Below are 22129 nucleotides of genomic sequence, written 5' to 3' on the forward strand. Positions count from 1 at the left end.
TGAGGAGGTGACAAATGATTCAATCCGCAGGGCATTCTATACTGCTGTTGAGAGCTGAGTCGCTATGTTTCTGTGCTTCTGACTTTGCTGCCCTATTTGTCTGCTCAACACTCCTCTCTCCGCATCTGTCTAACTGCCTGTCTGTCCTCTCTGTGTGCCTTGTTCGAACCAGCAGCAGCTGGTGCCCCGCCTTAAGCTGTGCCTTCTACTGCCCAGATGGGACCTAGCTGGCAACGAGTTTGTCAACAAACAAACAAACAATGCTATGGAGTCATACTATAAATCCATTTCTACTGCACCCCTTTTTGACATGCTCTCCTGAGTTCTCCTGAACTTTTTTTCACGGATGTTGAAAAAAGACGTGTTATTCCTCTCTTGCTGACAAACAATTGCTTCATAAAAGCAATCCTAACATTTCACACACACATGGCATGAGTGCTACACTGGAGCACAGTATGAACTGTAGTGTGTCTTGAAAGCAATCAAATGTACCGTTTCTTACCAAAAACACTCGGACACCTATTTCTTATCAACTGCAGTACTTGAGCTTCTGTCTTCTCCTCCTCCAACTATGTGTCAGAAATGGAATAGGCTGTATAGTACTGTAGACATCGAAATATCTGTCCTCGGAACTACCCTGCCCTGCATCGTGCTGCATAAACACTCGCTTCACTAATTATTGATTCACATTTCCTGAGAGGCAAAGCACAGCACAGTACTGTACAAGCCAGACAGACACCACCGCTAAGGCTTCATGACTTCAGTCCTGGAAGGAGAGACCAACCCGAATTGAATATCCATAGCCGATAAAATGTTGCTTATTTATACAGTACCATTACAAAACATGTGAACAGAGAAGAGATTCAAATACATTCTGTGAGTGCTTGTTTAATTGAGTAACCAAGTGCTACTATAAAAATGTATAATAGAATATGTCCATGCTCCCTGTGGGAGAGGGATGTTAGCAGGACTTTGCTGAGCTCATCTCCATGTAAGAGCTTTTAATCTAAAATAGATGAACCACCTGCAAGGTATAGGATTGTTCAGTGTGTGTAAACTGTGTGTGCGTGTACGTGTGTGTGTGTGTGTACATGTGTGTGTGTGCGCGTGCATACGTGCGCAGGGGCGTCATGCATCCCAAAACTCTGAGGGGGCACCAAATATGTGAGAATGGCTTTTTTTCTGGATATCTAAGCATATCCTGGTTATAAAATGTAAAAAATACTAAATATGCTTGCAACCCTAGTAGCAACGTTGTATATTTGCTCCAGCAGTTTCATATTTTCTAATAGGTTTACTTGTTGTATTTACACTATAGAGGTCAATCATCCTTACTGTAAGAAAACACCCACAATGAACACTGCACACTAGCCATTTAGAGGGTTGTTAGATACAGATCTCAAATAACGTAAAACATTATACTAACAGGTGTTGGTTGTACTTAATAATTCAGGTGAAGGCAGGTGTCAATGCAAGTGTTAGTGGTACGTCTCAACTGAAGGCATGTGTAACGTTTTGACAGAGGGTTTAGAAAGAGCTGAAAATGGCATGCAAGTTCATATCAGTCATACAAGAATGGCTTTCATGGGTTTCTTTAAATATTTAGCTCTTTTTGTCGTTAACCATTGTCACAAGTTGACTTCCATCTACATTTTATTACAAAGTAGGCCTACGGTTTCCTCTGTGCTTGAAGTTCCTATGGACTGGACATAGAGACGAGACCTGCAATTTTAGAATATCTTACAGTGCATAATCCTGGTTGAACCTTATAATTACCAGGGCTTTAATCACTGTTTGTAACTTTAATAACGCCTGCTAGCATACAGAGCACACATCATAAGGCCATTCTAATGATGTGGCCCTACACAGGAGCCAGGTTATATGGGCCAGCTACCCACAGAGACCTGGGGACGTCCCAAATGGCACCCCATTTCCTACAAAGTGCTATACTTTTTTTGTACCAAAGCCTTCTGAGTTCTTGTCAAAAGTAGTGCACTGTGTAGGAAATAGGGTGAGTCTTTGGTCCAAATGACCACTGAATGTAGTGGACTCTTTCCTCCCCTCGAGGTGGGATAAAGGTTATTTTTTACATTTCAGAATGTTCATAAGCTCCTCACGTGGCTTCATATTTCTATTTTCCTCATAGCTTGATCAGAGGGGGCATGCAGATTAAACCAACAGTGGTACAGTCAATAAGTCCTGTAAGGTATTGCACTTGCAAGCCACCGATATAGGCTACAGTAGGCCTACATGTGTTCCTGTACTAGTTTGTATGGGCTACAGTAGTAGGCTCAAGGGCTACTTAATTGGCCAACATTCCTTACACCTGTTGGACATCTCCTTTATAGTGCCCCCTGGAACTCTCTCTCTCTCCTCTTGACAAATGTTGATGTGTGAATAGCAGGTTCTACTTTACATTTTCCTTGATGGCGAGTGAAAAGAAAATGAGAAGTAGTTGTTTGAATGAGAGAGGTATTGAGTACAGGATATAATGCAGTACCATACGGGTGGCGCCCATGCTCGTTTAGTGCTGATGCGCTATATAACTGTAGCGTTGTGGTCCATCAGTTTTTTTGTAACATAAACGTAGTCTACCGGCAGAAGAAAATGTTTATTATTATCTCGGGCAGGGAATCATACTAACGCGCCGTGCAATTCTAACATAATGCAATTATGTTTATAGCGGAAACGGTCTATCTATGGTCCTATTCATAGCCATTCTGAGAACCATATCAGTCATTTTCTCTCTCTCTTTCTGAGCTGAGACTGGCTCTCCTTTCCTCGACTATGCAGTGGCGGGATGGTGGGTATATACTGTAAGATACAACAGCCCACCTCGAAAATATTATCCAGGTGCTGTTAATAATTCCCTTCCTCTTTCCTTGTAGTTTGGTCATCTGTGCCATTTTCCGCGTCCTCGCTTTGCGCCGTAGTGCTATGTGGGTGCTTTCTACGTCACCAGGGGGAAACTCAACGAAAACAATGATCCTTCGACAGAAACCGTATCTACGGAATAGCATTAGAGTAGATTAGACCTTCTCTATGCTATAGCCTACCCCACTCGTGGCTCAGCGTCCGGCGACCGCCACAATAGCCAGCTAGACAAGGGTAGAACGAAGGGGGATAAATAGGGTTGCCATCTCAATCGCCTCCAGATCACACGAGACTGGATGTAGCTTAGACTGTTTAAAATATATATATATATATCGAAGTCCAGTCTGCAACTTTCCCCAGGGTACCGTCCTGATGGCTGGACACGAGTGGGAGTATAAGGACTGGTTCGAACGGGAGGAATTTATCGGACAGATCAGCGACATCCGAGTGCAGAATCTTCAAGGTATGTGGGGCAACGGTGGCTACCATGTGAAATAGAATGGAACCACTGCGTTCATTAGGCTTTATGTTAAAGCTTTGCATTGGTTGTTTAGATTGAATCGGGGGACCCATAGTAAGTCAACCTCATCCGAATACCTTTCATGGTTGTAAAAAATGGTTTGTAAACATTCTACCGGTGCCATGCACAGACGGCTGAAGTTTGAACTTTTTGGGGTTTGTATTTTACCTCACTCCGTCCGCGGCTATGGTTGATCTCAGATCTCTCATCTAATTTCATCAAATCAGTTCGCGACGTGTAGGAATCTGAAAATGAAAGGGAGAAAACGTGACAATGGTGATAAACTGAAGACGGCTATGCACCACTAGAAATCTCAAAGACGGAGACCATGTTTTATTTTATAGCAGACAATACACTTTCAATGAGGGGGCAGACAATATTTGATTGCTAATTCACAGCTGCGTGTCTGTAAAACTTCTAGAGCTACAAAGTTGCACGTCAAATCAAATAGTTTTTGTCACATGCGCCGAATACAACAGGTGTAGACATTACCTTGAAATGCTTACTTACAAGACCTTAATTAACCACTATGTAGTTCAAGAAATAGAGTTAAGAAAATATTTACAAAATAAAATAAAGTAAAAAATAAAGTAAAAAATGAAATAAAAAAGTAACACAAAAAATAACAATACCGAGGAGGTGGTACCGAGTCAATGTGCGGGGGTACAGTTTAGTCTAGGTAATTTGTACATGTAGGTAGGGGTAAAGTGGCTATAGATAGATAATAAACAGCAAGTAGCAGCAAAAAGCTTTATACCTAGGATAGGATAAAGTAATCCCTCTCACCCCCCCCCTTAAAAGATTTAGATGCACTACTGTTCCACTGGATGTCATAAGATGAATGCACCAATTTGTAAGTCGCTCTGGATAAGAGCGTCTGCTAAATGACTTAAATGTAATGTAATGTAAATGGGTGGGGGGTGGGGGCGGTTGGTCAATGTAAGTAGTCCGGGTGGCCATTTGATTCATTGTTCAGCAGTCTTATGGCTTCGGGGTAGAGGCTGTTAAGGAGGCTTTTGGACCTAGACTTGGCGCTCCGGTACCGCTTATCTTGCGGTAACAGAGAGAACAGTCTATGACTTGGGTGACTGGAGTCTTTGACAATTTTTTAGTCCTTCCTCTGACACTGCCTAGTATACAGGTCCTGAATGGCAGGAAGCTTGGCCCCAGTGATGAACTGGGCCGTACGCACTACCCTCTGTAGCGCCTTACGGTCTGATGCCGAGCAGTTGTCATACCAGGCGGTGATGCAACCGGTCAGGATGCTCTCAATGGTGCAGCTGTAGAACTTTTTGAGGATCTGGGGACCCATGCCAAATCTTTTCCGTCTGCTGAGGGGGAAAAGGTGTTGTGCCCTCTTCAGGACTGTGTTTGGACCATGATAGTTTGTTGGTGATGTGGACACCAAGGAACTACAGCCCCGTCGATGTGAATGGGGGTGTGTTCAGCCCTCCTTTTCCTGTCGTCCATGATCAGCTCCTTTGTCTTGCTCACATTGTTGCATGTGACATTGTTACTTCTCTTCGCCCTGTTGTTTCTGACAGTTTCCCTGTGGTGTCAGTCTGAGTCGGTAGCCTATAGCCTGCCCTACGGTAGCATAGTCTGTAATGACTAGGCTATGTGCAGTGAATAAACAAGAATTGGGCAGCAAAGTGGAAAAAATGTATTTGAGTGTTGAGAATGAGAGCTTTGTCTCAGTCTCAAGAGGACGGATCACACATTAACTGAGGCCTCCGCAATGGATACACACACACACACACACACGCACATTTCTCCAGACGGACATATGAGCCTTCAAACACACTTTGTGGCTGCTATAGCCTGCCAAATGCTTTTCACTGTAGCCAGATTGAGCCATCCACTACAACAAACATTATGTATGTCTCTGTGGTTCACCTAGTAGTGCAATGAAATAAATGTAAAACGGTCTGATAATGCATAAGATATGTAAGATATGTTGGATTGTTTGTGTGTGTGTGTGTAATGCACACATTATAGGCCTATGCATATCCATGATGAAGAACCTAAGACATGCTCTTGACATTTGAAGTGTGAAATGGTACACGAGGAGAGGTACCTTTTCCCGTTCTGCTCTGTCAAGCATCTGGGATTGCTCCCCCCAGCTCTCTGTCGTTTTATCTTCCCCACTTTCTCTCTCCCTCCCTCTCTCCTTCCCTCTCATAACACCAACTGGTTTGACACTTCCATCTGATGACTAGCTGGCCCTGGAGGCTTTGTGGTTGGAAGAAAACATACTGAGGAGAACCCAGTGCATTAAAACAATGCTCTGAAGGGCCTTACATAACCAATACTCTCTCACCCATCAGAGAAAAGAGCAATGTCCCCCCTCTCTTTCTGTCTTTGCATTAGAGCGCTGAAATCTCAGAACTGTACGTTCCCACACAGCAAACGCACCCACACACACTCACTCACTCACTCACTCACTCACTCACTCACTCACTCACTCACTCACTCACTCACTCACTCATTCACTAAGGATCTACCATGGTCCACACACACCGACACAGTCATGAAGAGGGCACGACACGCCTCTTCCCCCTCAGGAGACTGAAAAGATTTGGCATGGGCTCAAAAAGTTCTACAGCTGCACCATTGAGAACATCTTAACTGTCTGCTTCACAGCTTGGTATGGACACTGCTTGGCATACGACCGCAAGGCGCTAGAGAGGGTGGTGCGTATGGCCCAGTACATCACTGGGGCCAAGGTCCCTGCCATCCAGAACCTCTATACCAGGCAGTGTTGTCAAAGACTAACAATTGTCAAAGACTCCGGCCAGCCAAGTCACTTTATTGATTCATCACATACGCTGCTCCTACTGTTCATTAGCTGTCACTTTATTCCTAGTTATATGTACATATATTTAAAGTCAGAAGTTTACATACACTTAGGTTGGTGTCATTAAAACTCGTTTTTCAACCACTACACACATTTCTTGTTTTGGCAAGTTGGTTCGGACATCCACTTTGTGCATGACACAGGTATTTTTTCAAACAATTGTTTACAGACAGATTATTTAACTTATAACGCACTGTATCACAATTCCAGTGGGTCAGAAGTTTACACACACTAAGTTGAATGTGCCTTTAAACAGCTTGGAAAATTTGAGAAAATTATGTCATGGCTTTAGAAGCTTCTGATAGGCTAATTGACATCATTTGAGTCAATTGGAAAAATATCAACATAACCTGAAAGGCCACTCAGCAAGGAAGAATCCACTGCTCCAAAACCGGCATCAAAAAGCCAGACTACGATTTGCAACTGCACATGAGGACACAGATCATAATTTTGGAGAAATGGCCTCTGGTCTGATGAAACAAAAATAGAACTGTTTGGCCATAATAACCATCGTTATGTTTGGGGAGGCTTGCAAGCCGAAGAACACCAACTCAACCGTGAAGCACAGTGGTGTCAGTCTCATGTCGTGGGGGTGCTTTGCTGCAGGAGGGACTGGTGCACTTTACAACGTAGATGGCATCATGAGAAAGGGAAATTATGTGGATATATTGAAGCAACATGTCAAGACATCATTCAGGAAGTTAAAGCAATGACCCCAACAATGACCCCAAGCATACTTCCAAAGTTGTGGCAAAATGGCTTAAGGACAACAAAGCCAAGGTATTGGAGTGGCCATCACAAGCCCTGACCTCAGTCCTATAGAACATTTGTGGGCACAACTGAAAATGTGTGTGCGAGCAAGGAGGCCTACAAACCTGACTCAGTTACACCAGCCCTGTCAGGAGGAATGGGCCAAAATTCACCCAACTTATTGTGGGAAGCTTGTGGAAGGCTACCCAAAACGTTTGTCCCAAGTTAAACAATTTCAAGGTAATGCTACCAAATACTAATTAAGTGTATGTAAACTTCTGACCCACTGGGTATGTGATGAAAGAAATAAGAGCTGAAATAAATCACTCTCTCTACTATTATTCTGCAATTTCGCATTCTTAAATTAAAGTGGTGATCCTAACTGATCTAAGACAGGGAATTTTAACTATGATTAAATGTCAGGAATTGTGAAAAACTGAGTTTATATGTATTTGGCCAAGGTGTATGTAAACTTCCGACGTCAACTGTATCTACCTCAATTACCTCATACTCCTGCACTTCGACTCGGTACAGGTACCCCGTGTATATAGCCAAGTTATCATTACTCATTGTGTATATATTATTACTTTTATTATTATGTTTTTAGATTCATTATTTATCATTATTTTACTTTTCTGGTATTTCTTGTTTTCTTTCTCTCTGCATTGTTGGGAAGGGCCCATTAGTAAGCATGTCACTGTTATTCTACACCTGTTTACGAAGCATGTGACAAAAACAATTTGATTTGATTTGACCCTGAGAGGCTCCCAGCTCATTGAGATGCTCATGGACCTCTTTCTGAGCTGGGGTGGGTTGTTCTCTGTACTGACCTGAAGCATCTTTCATTTGAAACACTCCACTCATCACTAGTTTACAGAGAAGAATGACTATTGAAACATCTCAACTGCCTACAGTATATAGGGAATAGGGTGCCATTTGGGATGCAGACAGTGGATGGAGGGCGGGATGTGTCTCTGAGCTCAGCAGGAATAAATGATGCATAAAAGAGTTAATCAATATCGGACATGTTGTGCTGGACAAAGATCGTAGTAGTTGAGCTTTAGGTCACTAGCACGGCTCAGGGGTGCATGTGTGTGTCTGTTTTGTGTACGTGGACACACCTGCTGCTAAGTAGAGAGACCAGCCGGCAACAGCAGTGTGTACACTCTACCTTTAGGGACTGGACATCTGTTGAAATAGTTTATGACAGTCCTCCACTGAACGGAGCCTTCTGCTGATGCCATACAGTACCTCACAAAACGCTCAAACAAGCTAGAGCCGCTGAGCCAGAGTGAAAGTCTGCAGTCACTGCTGCAGTGGACTTGACTTTCTACTCGGAGAGAGAGAGAGAGAGCGAGAAGGCTTTTCTTCTAAAGCCCAGTGACAGAACACATTTTCATACGATGTGTGGGGCGAGGAACTGCCTCAAACACTCACACTTGTTTGAATGTGATGTTCTTGAATGCTCACCAGGCCAGTCGAGTCCCCCACATCTCAACACTTTTTCAAGTCTAAGGGGGAAAGGCTGAGCACACACAGTGCTGCTTCCCTCACATTCTGGTATGAGTTTGAGGAGGGTAGGGTATAGAGAGAGAGATGGGGGTGGAGGCTAAAGGACAATGGTCTCTTCTCTTTCACTCACCCCCTGGCTTATTATCATTTTTGTTCCTCCTAAATTCTGTGTTGGTACTCAGGCAAGGCAAGTAAACGAGCTCAGATGTCCTCTTGATTCAGAACAAATTCAGTGTCCCTTTGATTCTCCCCCTGAAGCCCCCCATGTTTATTCAACTATACTGAAATCGTTGGTGAGACACACGAAACGCACTGAGTATTCACTATCAATGCACGCCATCCATCGCAGTGTTTGGATAACCTAACAGCAGTAGAACCTTACATTATTTGTTGTGTTCCAAATGGAACTCTATTCACTATATAATGCACTACTTTTGACCGGGGCCCATACGGCTCTGGTCGAAAGTAGTGCACTATCTATGGAATAGGGTACCATTTGGTTTCCGTACGTTGTGTGCATGACCATCACTGACCTTCAGCTTGGTTTTCTCTTGGACAGAGCCATTATATTGCAGTGTAAAAAGGGAACCAACTCAGATTAAATCAGTGCATAGTAGAGGTCGACCGATTATTGGAGCACCAAAAAAGGCAGATTGCGATTAATCGGCCAATTTTTTATTTGATTTATTTGTAATAATTACAATTACAACAATACTGAATGAACACTTACTTTAATTTAATATAATACATCAATAAAATCAATTTAGACTCAAATAAATAATGAAACCTGTTCAATTTGGTTTAAATAATGCAAAAACAAAGTGTTGGAGAAGAAAGTAAAAGTGCAATATGTGCCATGTAAGAAAGCTAACGTTTAAGTTCCTTGCTCAGAACATGAGAACATATGAAAGCTGGTGGTTCCTTTTAAAATGAGTCTTCAATATTCCCAGGTAAGAAGTTTTAGGTTATAGTTATTATATGAATTATAGGACTGTTTCTCTCTGTACGATTTGTATTTCATATACCTTTGACTATTGGATGTTCTTATAGGCACTTTAGTATTGCCAGTGTAACAATATGGATAAGAGCGTCTGCTAAATGACTTAAATGTAAATGTAATATAGCTTCTGTCCCTCTCCTTGCTCCTACCTGGGCTCGAACCAGGAACACATCGACAACAGCCACCCTCGAAGCAGCGTTACCCATGCAGAGCAACTACTCCAAGTCTCAGAGCGAGTGACGTTTGAAACGCTATTAGCGCGCACCCCGCTAACTTTGCTAGCCATTTCACATTGGTTACACCAGCCTAATCTCGGGAGTTGATAGGCTTGAAGTCATAAACAGCTCAATGCTTGAAGCATTGCGAAGAGCTTCTGTCAAAACGCATAAAATTGCTGTTTGAATGAATGCTTACGAGCCTGCTGCTGCCTACCACCGCTCAGCCAGACTGCTCTATCAAATCATAGACTTAGTTATAACATGATAACACACAGAAATACGAGCCTTAGGTCATTAATATGGCCGAATCCGGAAACTATCATCTCAAAAACAAGACGTTTAATTCTTTCAGTGAAATACGGAACCGTTCCGTATTTTATCTAACGGGTGGCATCCATAAGTCTAAATATTCCTGTTACATTGCACAACCTTCAATGTTATGCCATAATTACGTAAAATTCAGGCAAATTAGTTCACAACGAGCCAGGTTGCCCAAACTGTTGCATATACCCTGGCTCTGCGTGCAATGAACACAAGAGAAGTGACACAATTTCACCTGGTTAATATTGCCTGCTAACCTGGATTTCTTTTAGCTAAATATGCAGGTTTAAAAATATATACTTCTGTGTATTGATTTTAAGAAAGGCATTGATGTTTATGGTTAGGTACAGTCATGCAACGATTGTGCTTTTTTCGCAAATGCGCTTTTGTTAAATCATCCCCCGTTTGGCGAAGTTTGCTGTCTTTGTTAGGAAGAAATAGTCTTCACACAGTTCCCAAACTGCTGCATATACCCTGACTCTGTTGCAAGAGAAGTGACACAAAGAAATTCATGTTAGCAGGCAATATTAACTAAATATGCAGGTTTAAAAGTATATACTTGTGTATTGATTTTAAGAAAGGCATTGATGTTTATGGTTAGGTACACGTTGGAGCAACGACAGTTGCGAATGTGCACCGCATCGATTATATGCAACGCAGGACACGCTAGATAAACTAGTAATATCACCAACCATGTGTAGTTAACTAGTGATTATGATTGATTGATTGTTTTTATAAGATAAGTTTAATGCTAGCTAGCAACTTACCTTGGCTTCTTTACTGCATTCGCGTAACAGGCAGGCTCCTCGTGGAGTGCAATGAGAGGCAGGTGGTTAGGGCGTTGGACTAGTTAACCGTAAGGTTGCAAGATTGAATCCTCGAGCTGACAAGGTAAAATCTGTTGTTCTGCCCCTGAACAAGGCAGTTAACCCACTGTTCCTAGGCCGTCATTGACAATAAGAATGTGTTCTTAACTGACTTGCCTAGTTAAATAAAGGTGGAAAAAACATGTTTTTTTTTTAAATCAGACAAATTTATAGATTTCCGATTGTTATGAAAACTTGAAATCGGCCCTAATTAATCGACCATTCCGATTAATCGGTCTACCTCTAGTGCAGAGGATTTTGATATTGCTCTGTATTATTGCAGCCTATCCTGTCTGCCTGTACAGAGTGAAGTTCATACAGTATTCAGACATTATCATGCAGTATTCATTTGCTTAGACAGTTCTGCTGCTGCCTTCGCCTCCTCATCATCTCTTTCTCTCCTTTTCTCTGTCTCTCGCTCCCATCCACTCTGAGCCTCTATGTAAAACCGTGGGATCCGCGGTGGGTAAAAGAAAATCAGAATTAAGGTCATGTGCACTCTCTCTCTCTCTCTTACAATGCAGTTCTTGTAAGCACGGGAGAAAGAACCACTTTCATCCTCCCCTGCTCCTCCTCCACCTGCTCGTTATTCAAGGATTGCCTCACTGCACGGTTCTCCAGAGCATCACTGATGTAGCGAGGTTCCGGGAGGCCGTAGATGTACAGCAGTGGACTTCTGAGTTCTGACGTCTATATTTAGTCTATTTACCACTTTCTCTGAGTAGCATGCATGAGGGGCTGACTTCCCTGACACGTACCAAGTGTGTGTAGTGTGTTGAAAAATATGCAGCTGAGAGCTAGAAGCCTGCGCAGCAGAGCTATTATGTAAGCCGTGTTAACCCTGTCATATTTGGATACAGGAGCATGCTGTTGCTGACATGTACTAAGCGTGTGTGTGTAATGTGTGTGTGTGTGTGTAATGTGTGTGTGTGCGCATCTAGGGCTGGGTTGATACCAGTATCGCGATACTCGTTAGTATCGTGGCAAGGAAACAAAACGCGAAGCGAATTCACAGTGATTCATTTTCCAACTATATTACATACAGAAGGTGTTTTAAAGGGCCAAAGAGTTAGATCTGCTTCGTGTTTTCATTTATGCTATGGAAAAGATATTGCAATACTGTTATCGTCCAGGCCCTAGCGCATGTGTGTGTAGTGCAGAGGTTCAGTAGCATACTGTCACTGTAGCAGCCAGACAGTGAATGTGGAGTGTATCAAATATGGACGATTGCATCACTATTGCAAAGTCTCAGTTCACATGCAAGAAGGGGAACAATGTTATTGTGAACTGAATAGTGAATAAACTCAACTGAATGGTGTCCGTATCTTTGAAGAAGCAAGTATAATGTGGACAACACTGTCCTCATAGCGGTGGTTTTCTAATGAGCAGAGATATTGCTAGGGCCAGACCAACAGTTCCAGGATGATGGTCGGTCCAAGTCAACTGTTCTTATTTTATCTTGAGTGATGATAAGTCTAAAGTTACGGTTTATGCTTCAAAAAGCACTCCTTTTGTAGGAGGCCCATTTTCCACTCTAAAAATACCATGGCGCATTTTAAAAGGTCAACGGTTATATTGTCAAATAAACCTGCGGAGAGAGTGAAGTACACGGGGTGAGTTTACTCTTTGTCTGAGGTCTGTATAAGTGCCAGTTTTATTAGATGCAGGTGTTTCTACCAATGGGCTGAAGAAAGAAACGGTCCAACAGAACTTTGAATAAGTAACTCTCATGGATTGCAGTGATGATGACAAATCAGGGCTGTGCTCTCTCTGCCTACAGCTCTGTTTTTATGAAAAGCAATGATTGTTGTTCTTAGGTTGACCTGTAGCTGTCAGGGTAAGGTAATCAGTAACCAGGTTTCTATCCAACCTTTTTATGCGATTAAAGTACATGTGGGGAAGAAAATGTGATGACAGGACGGATGGAAACAGAACATTTGTCGGTAAACTTTCAAATGTCGACAGAACTAAATACGCTAGACAAGATGGGATCTTTTTGTGTCAGTAAAATGTATTATTCAAGAAATGTCCATGGAAATGCTTTTACGCATGTTGTGTGGTCCTCCCACTACGACTCGTGAGGAACGCTTGCAAGTTATTAGGGTACAGATTCAATCATTTATGATGAACTTCACAGGGTGGTGAAAGTGCCAGGTGATGAGCTCGATGCTCCTTTGCAATAAATATCGAGGGTCATATTCTGGTGGCATGATCATTGATGCTTGTCTGCCGTTTGACAAATAAAAATAATATCGCTCTATAATAATGTAACATAGACGCTGGGAGTCGAGAAGCAGTCGCAGGTGGTAAGTTTAATTAATATAACAAGTAACATGGAACGATACAATGTAGGAGTAGCGTCGAGACATGAACAACAGAAACAATACTGCCTGGGGAAATAACCTAAGGGAGTGCCAGAAAAAGGGGTGGTGATGAGTGAGGTAATAGAGTCCAGGTGTGCCTAATGATGAAGCGCAGGTGCGTGTAATGATAAATGCCAGGTGCAAGTAATGATGGTTCCCAGGATCGGTGGTTAGTAAACTGGCGACTTCGAACGCCGGAGGGGAGGAGCGGGAGTAGACGCGACAAAGAATATCATCATGTAGGCTATACCCGCACTGTCTCTGTGAGCTGTTGGCTACAGCACACATGCCAATACCAGAGTGGTATCGCTATATAACGCAACCTTTTTTTGTAAGAAAACCATCCGTAGAGTTGAAAATTCGATGGAAACCCATTTCACTTGTATTTGTAATTTTGGGGGGGGTTAACCATTCCATTTGATTTTTTATGTACACTACGTCATCACACAGTCTTTTATCCCAAACTATTCAATTGGATGGAAACACATCTCTGATGGGAAAATGCGCATATTGTTTTTATGCTGATTTAAAAAAAATATTTGCATGAAAGTAGGCTCTTTTTCCTTCCTTCTTCTTTTCACCAAGTTATGCTCTCCTTGCATATGATCTGATTTGAACTTCACTTTTAAAGCATTACTGATCTATAGTGCACTATATTTGGGAAGACAAAACACATTTTTTTCCCCTTCACTTTTTTTTTAACCAAAGATGACCCCTTCCACCTGATCCCTCGAAGTTATTCATGATTTGAACTTCACTTTTCATGTAGGTTACATGAATGTCATTACTACATCATTACTGATGAGGCAAAGATTTTGCATGGGCCCTCAGATCCTCAAAAAGTTATACAGCTGCACCAGTGAGAGCATCTTGACTGGCTGCATCACCGACTGGTATGGCAACTGCTTGGCATCCGACCGCAAGGCGCTACAGAGGATAGTGTGTACTGCCCAGTACGTCACTGACCGACCTTCATGTGTTAAAGTAATGATGGACTGCTGTTTCTCTACTCATTTGAGCTGTTCTTGACATAATATGGATTATTTTACCAAATAGGGCTATCTTCTGTATAGCACCCCTACCTTGTCACAACACAACTGATTGGCTCAAGCGCATTAAGAAGGAAAGCATTTCCACAAATGAACTTTTAAGAAGGCACACCCGTTAATTGAAATGCATTCCAGGTGACTACCTCATGAAGCTGGTTGAGATAATGCCAAGAATGTGCAAAGCTGTCATCATGGCAAAGGGTGGCTACTTTGAAGAATCTGAAATACATTTTGATTTGTTTCACAATTTTTTGGTTAATACATGATTCCATATGTGTTATTTCATAGTTATTCTACAATGTAGAAAATAGTCTAAATAAAGAAAAACCCTTGAATGAGTAAGTGTGTCCAAACTTTTGACTGATACTGTATATATTTAACGTTTGTACCCAAATTCACCCTAACTAACTGATCTGTATATGAGCAAACAGCACAGTGCATACAATAAGCATAGTTGGTTTTTGTTCAAAATGTGGACTAGATTTGTATCTTTTTGGTCTAGTTTAGTGGAAGCTTGTCTTTTGTATCTTTGTGACTGTACTTATCTTGTTTAGATATTTAGTCTGTTTGGAATGAGGAAGATGCAGCCTGTGACATCAGTACATATTTTCTTTATCTTCTCAAGCTATTCAATTGCCGGTGTGGCTAACATTTTCTTTAACTCAATCGTCTTTGAGAACAATCATCTTGTTCTTCAAGATAATGCCACTGTCAAAAAAAGACCTCTGTGATTTGAAGAATAAATCAGCGCATTGTTGCCATTGTGTCTTTCTGTCTTTGTTCTCCTTGGAAGTCTTTCTGTCATCGCCCAAAGCACGGAGAGGTAGAGCCCACACTTTTAACCCTGATCTCTGTGAAAGGAACCTACCTGCACTTCAAACAAATTACACACCAAAAATGTGGGTTCCTCAAGGGTTCTTTGTGAAGGGCGATGGTTCTATGTGGGACCATAATGACTCAAAGTACCCTTTGAGCTCTTCAATGGTCCTTTACAATTCACAAAATCATTTTTTGCTCTATTAAGTGATAATTCAAATGGTTTGCGCACAGCTCTTATTGTGAAACTGTGAGTGAGAGTGTTATTCCAGTTTGTCTAATGTGTTGTGGTATGTCATTACGTAGTAAGTCTTGTGCAAGACTCATGTATGGGCTTGTGTCAATTGAGAACGGTTGACTAAATCAGGCAGTGTCTCTCTCCTCAGGGACCCCCCAGCTGTTCCAGAGCTGCCACACCTGATTCAACTAGTCAATTAACACAATAATAACAGCTACGGAATTTTACAATATAATATGGCTGACCAGAATAGGTTCTATAAAAAAACATAAAGGGTTCTACATAACTCCAAAAAGGGTTGTATCCATAGTGGAACCCTTTTTTGGTGTTTCTTTATAGACCCTTAGGGAAGGGTTCTTTATAGTGCCATACAGATACAATTTAGAACCATATGAGCATGGTTCTTTACAGATCCTTCAAAAAAAGGGTTCAATATAGCACCAAAAAAGGTTTCGCTATGGTAACAACAAGCCAAAGAACCCTTACCTAGTACTACAATATTTAGAACCATTTTTTGGGGGTGTGTAGCTTTGACCTCACAAACACACTGGCTGAGACCCAAATGGGAGTCACATTTAGATTGAATACAAAATACTGGAATTGTTTGCATATGGAAATGCTTCCGTGAGAGTGTTTTGGTTTCCCGGTATTGTCCGTGTTGGATTCCCGGCACTCGCATTTAGGTAAGGTTTGAACAGAGGTTGTGTCCCAAATGGCACCCTAGTAGATGTGTACTACATTGGGGAATACGGTGCCTTTTGAGACACCGACAAACTCACTTAACCCACATTATAAATGGCCCTTCCTTTCCTGTCAGGAATGACTTTCAACTACAGAATATGTTTAGTAATGTAAATGCAATTCCCTTACAATGCCATGCAAACCTGTAGTTCTGTTGGACGGGAGGGGGGGGGGGGATCTTAGAATTAATTATTGGGCTATGGAGTTTAAGAAGCTACAGGTCTGTACTTCAAAAGTAGTGGGACCCATGCTTTCAGCTATTCAACCATGTTGGACCAGCTACCTCAAGGAAGAACGCATGCCTTTCTGGTATGAAGAGAGATTGTGAAACATAAGCAAATACTAGATAAGGTGAAGGAAGGAGTGAACACACTTTTTTAGTTTGGGTATAGTTCAGGTTCACAGGTCTCTGTCTCACCCAGCTAATAATTGGTGATCGAATCACTACACCCCTCTCTCCTTTTATAATGGTGTGAATGGCTGAGTTTATAGAGCCAAAAATAACCTGATTGATCTTGGCTCTGTGACAATGAATCTGCACCAAGAATCACAATGAATGTATCCCACACTTACTGCTCATTAGTTTGCTGTATTAGTGATTGTAGTTCAGAAGATGAAGTTATTCTTCAGATGAAGTAGGCTAAATGTTGATTTCCTGGCTGTCAGTTATGCAAGCAAAGGCAGCATTAATTCACAGTATATGCAGAAACTGGCCTGCCAGATCACATCCCTGGATTTTATTTGTGTGTAGCCTATGCATGTGTACAGTGTGTGTCTGTGTGTGTGTGTGTGAGAGAGTAACGACACGTTTCGAAGGATAGATAAGGAAATTGATTTCACAAACCTCTGTCTGAACTATTGGTTACCTGTCAAATCATGTTGAGTCACGCTTGGAAAGAATCAAAATGTTATTCTTCTTTTCTGTTCGCTAATTTTCCCCAGTGGAGGCGTGCAGACAACAAATGAACACTTCCTTTCTTCTAAAGGGGCCATCCGGGATTGGTACAGTACATCAATTTTTGGACTTTTAAATTAATGCTGTATAGCCATTGACTCGAGTGACCGCTTTGTTGCTTTTCGAATCCGAGATCCCCCCCCCCTTTTAAGGCGTGAGCTGAGGTAATTATTATGACACTGGACTGTTTCTATTGTAATCATACGCTGTTGGGAATAGTTATTTGTATCCTATTATCTTCTTACAGAAAAATACATACGCTGCATTTATATTGGCTAATCCCAAACATGTAGAATAAAACAAAGTTATTTTTCAATTCGACATGGATGGTGAGGCCTATATAGAACCAGGAAAGGCACTCTAAAATGTGAACTAAAGAGAATTGATATTATACACCCTAGCAACTCTTCTAGTTATACAACCCCTTTGGTTAAGAGTAAGACACCATCAGCAGTGTCTTTAGGGAATCCCCTATCATGGCAGTTTTTGTTTTAATATTTTAATATAAGATGAGCTCCACTTTGTGTAGCACAGTTGTATTGTTACTCTACACAGTGCAGAACGCAACGGCAGTAATGTGATGAATCCAAGCCAACCCACTGGGCACAGAGGTCAGTTCATCGTTTTGGTTTTACATTTGAAATCTGCAAAATATTTCACAGTCTCATTGGATTTAGGGTGAAAGTTGGGTGAAAAGCAAAAACGAAATCCCCTTTATGTTGATAACTTTTTGCAAATCCAATCAGTTTTCCATGTTGTTTTCAACGTCATCACATAGAATTTTTGTTGTTGAAATGATGTGGAAACAAGGTTGATTCAAGCCGTTTTTTTGCCCAGAGGGGACCTCATCTTAATGCAAAGCAACATGAATCAACAGCAGGGATACATTGAGGGAGGGTGAACCCAGCACCCATCCGTCCAGCGTATTTAATTTCATCCTTCTTTCTGTAGATTTATCCAGCACATTTATTACATCTTTCTCGCCTACTTTCAAAAGGATTCTGCACTTTCTGTTCCTTCCGACTGTTCTGAGGTGCGTAGGAGGTGGTGCCAGGCAGGCAGTCAACCATGGCTTCTCCCGACATGGCACCCTATTCACCCCATGCCCCCATAGGGCTCTGTCCATATGCAGTGCACTATATAGGGAATAGGGTGCCATTTGGTTTGAGACGCACCCCAGGACATCTGGAGAAATTCTGTTACCCAGGGAGGAAGATTCCTGTACCCCCTCCTCCCCGTGTTTTTCCTCCTTGTCTTCACAGCCTCTTGGCTGGCAGTGAGGCAGAACTCTGGAGAGGCGCTAGCTGCCCACAGAATTGCCCCCAATCAGACTTTGTTTTGTTTATTAGTGGTAATTACTCTCAGATGGAGGAATGGGACTGTTTGTTATATGGTGTGCCTTGTTGGTGGTGGTGTTGTTGTTGGTGTATCTATTGTACACACTCCAATGGTCAGTGAAGGGAATTATGTTGCTGAAAAAGGATGTCAGGATGTCAGATACTTTTCTCTTAGGCCGGGAATCAATCCGATCACAATTTTGTGGACAATTCATCATTTAGAGTTAATTCCCAGTTTAGCAATCATATGCAGCATTTACCATGAATGAGGGAACAAAGCTGCATCGCCGACAAAGCGCGATCGGATTGAATCCCAGCCTTCGTCTCTTACACTTGTTTTTGCACACTTCCCTACGGAATATCTGCAGATTATTTTGATGTTTACATCCAGAATGCTGATGCAGAGACTCTCAGCTCTCACATCTACTGTTTGTTCCTTTAAATGAGTGGATAATCACATGAACAGTAGGTGAATTTACACTGCAAAGAGACACTAACTAAAAGGCCTAGAAGTGCTTTTTTTATGAGCACACAGCTAGTATATACAGATCTGTGTCAGTGTCATTATACACATCTAGCATGTACAGATCTGTGTTCAACAAAAGCACTGAGTTAATTGCCTCCTAATGATATTTGTTCAGTCCTACAGGGTTGTCCCTTCTCTGTTAAACTCTCTGCGATAGCATGAAAGAGTAACATTATGACTGCGTACCAAATGGCACCCTATTTCCTGCATAGTGCACTACTTTTGACTAGAGACCTACGGGCCCCGGTGAAAAGTAGTGCGTTATGTATGGAAGAGTGTGCCGTTTGGGACGCTGTTGCAATGTTAATCAGATCATTCACATCCCAGTTAAAGGCTTTCTCTACCATATGATTGAGGAGTCTCAGACCTGCTCCCCCCACTCTTTGCATGGCAAGCAAAGGAGAGCTACCCCATTGCTCCCACCGAGTCTGGGATCTTGTCTAGAGCCAGTCCCACCACACTGAGACAAAAGAGAGGGAAAGGGGTTATAGAATAGAATATGTACGTCTGGTTGACAACTTACTATATCCCATTTCGTTATATGATAATTTAGGATTATTAGATTGCAATCATATGATTTTCTCTGCTTCTCCAGACAGTGTTGCTTCAGTTTCCCCTCGATACTGAGTTAAATCCGATCAATCCTAACAATAGAAATGAGTATCAACGGCAACAGCAGCAATATGTAGTAATGTTTGGTCCGCCTTCGAAACTAACAATAGCCTAGATAAGATTAGGGAAGATAGAGTGCTTAGAGAATTGCTTGTCACACTGTACACATTGACACGTCTACATTCACAGTAAGCTTGTGTTCAACATGCCAGTCAGACAAGAGGTACCGGTCCTTGGCAGTGTCCCAAATGACACATTATTCCCTACATAGTGCACTACTTTCTACAGAGGAAAAATAGTGCACTATATAGGGAATAGGGTGCCATTTTGGATGTATCCCTCATGTCAGTCAGTCTGGCCTTATTTCCACACAGAGAATGACCTCATCTTTAATGGCAGTGCAGCCAGAGAGCTGAAATAATGACACCGCTCTGCATTCACCTGTGTTACTCAGGATGTGACATCATCCATGTATACAGTATGTATCCTATTCATTGTGCTCTTACCTTCTGAGACAGAGAGGGAAAACCAAAACAAAACCACTGAGAACATTGTGTTCACGTAAACTAGTGCTAGTCTATGGATTAAGGTTAGAGTTGTACTCTCTGTGGGTGTTAACCCCGATACATTCCCAATCTGGCCCATACCATCATGGCCACCTAATCATCCCCAGCTTCATCCCCTCTCTTCTCCCCTGTAACTATTCCCCAGGTTGCTGCTGTAGAAAATAATGTGTTCTCAGTCAAATAAAGGTAATATTTTAATAACACTCCCCCCACCCCTTACCATACTAGAATGGGGACCTTCCAGGTGACTGCTGTTCTAAGGACAGACCTCATCAAGGCCTTCCAAGAAATGTAAACTTCTGTGTTGTACTGTGTCTATAATAGAAAACACCTCACCAGAGCTGACTCTTAATGCTGCTCTTTCAGGGGGAAAAAAAAGCTTCGGCTCAGCATCCTGCATTTTTCCCAGTACAGAACCTGACCTCAACACTTGACTGACTTACTAAACCCATGCTCTGGCTTTACAGCGTTATTTCACAGTACGGTGTCGTGGGAGAAGAAACAACATAATCGTAAATTCCTCTATTTCCACCCCTGAGTTCAAATGTCAGGGGCTCCTGAACACATGGCTCTTGGAAGGCAGTGTCCATATTTGCCTGTGGACTGGTGGAGGCTTTCATTGAATGGAAGACATCTGGAGTTGACACATGTTGGTGGGCTAACAGACAGATTCCCTGGAGAATAGGGCCTGCTTATACAAGCCTTTTGACAGATTGTCCCCAGACTGTCCCTAACAGGCAATGTTTCAACCAGCCGAGTCCACACTCCCCCGGACTCCTCTCCGGCGCGGCACTTGTTAGTATTCAAGAAGTGTCACCTTTTGTGTCGTAGGAATCTGAATCAGACACAGTGCTGTGACAGAGAGCGAGAGAGCGAGAGAGAGAAAGTAGGGATAATTCTTTTCCATGTAGGCCTGTCTCTCATTGCCTAGACGTTAGGTGTCATTCCCGTCATTCAGCACTGTGCTGTCCACACATTTGTGGGCAAGGAAAAACAAACGAACAGTCTGGTTAGGAATTCTAGGCGCACAGCCACACACATGCTATAAATCACCACCAGCGCACAATGGTAGACATTCACAGCAGCACACACACTCCAACAGACTGGGGTATCCGAGTGGGTCCGGATGCAGCATGCCATAGTAAGTCTCTCTGTAGAGCCCTCAGACCTGACGATACGTGCACCTTTCTATTTGGCCCAGGCTCTGTTATTCCTAAGAGAAACCAGTGCAACGTTTTGGATAATGTACCTGGAAAATTAGATCAACAGTTATGGATGGCCACGGTTATTAATATTTCCAGTGGGCAGTTGGGTCTTCAGACGTTTTTGGTGTGTTTTATTTAACTAGCCTTTCATGACGTGGGCATTTTCTCACATTGGCTAATTGACTACAGAAATGACTATTCTCATCACAGGGGAGGTGTACATGTCATGTACACTACCGTTCAAAAGTTTGGGGTCACTTAGAGATGTCCTTGTTTTTGAAAGAAAAGCACATTTTTTTATACAGTGTAGACATACAGTGTAGACAAATACAGTGTAGACATGGTTAATGTTGTAAATGACAATTGTTGCTGGAAACAGCAGATTTTTTAAATGGAATATTTACATAGGCGTACAGAGGCCCATTATCAGCAACCATCACTCCTGAGTTCCAATGGAACATTGTGTTAGCTAATCCAAGTTTATAATTTTAAAAGGCAAATTGATCATTAGAAAACCCTTTTGCAAGTATGTTAGCACAGCTGGAAACTGTTGTTCTAATTAAAGAAGCAATAAAACGGGCCTTCTTTAGACTAGTTGAGTATCTGGAGCATCAGCATTTGTGGGTTCGATTACAGGCTCAAAATGGCCAGAAACAAATAACTTTCTTCAGAAACTCATCTGTCTATTCTTGTTCTGAAAAATAAGGCTATTCCATGCGAGAAATTGCCAAGAAACTGAAGATCTGTGTACTACTCCCTTCACATAACAGCGCAAACGGGCTCTAACCATAATAGAAAGAGGA

The 22129-nt window shown here is 42.1% G+C and overlaps 1 protein-coding gene across 1 annotated transcript in view; it reads left to right on the top strand.

Annotated features, from left to right (window-relative positions):
* Window positions 1-2623: 2623 nt before the first annotated feature.
* The window catches only part of LOC115145968 (calmin-like), a 41464-nt gene continuing 21958 nt past the window's right edge, over window positions 2624-22129 (top strand). The window contains exon 1 of the mRNA XM_029687690.2: window positions 2624-3337. Within this exon, the coding sequence (XP_029543550.2) occupies window positions 3247-3337 (91 nt within the window). The 5' untranslated portion in view covers window positions 2624-3246. The remainder of the gene's footprint in view (window positions 3338-22129) is intronic.

This window comes from Oncorhynchus nerka, linkage group LG18, assembly GCF_034236695.1.
Source record: "Oncorhynchus nerka isolate Pitt River linkage group LG18, Oner_Uvic_2.0, whole genome shotgun sequence".
Classification (NCBI taxonomy): Eukaryota; Metazoa; Chordata; class Actinopteri; order Salmoniformes; family Salmonidae; genus Oncorhynchus; species Oncorhynchus nerka.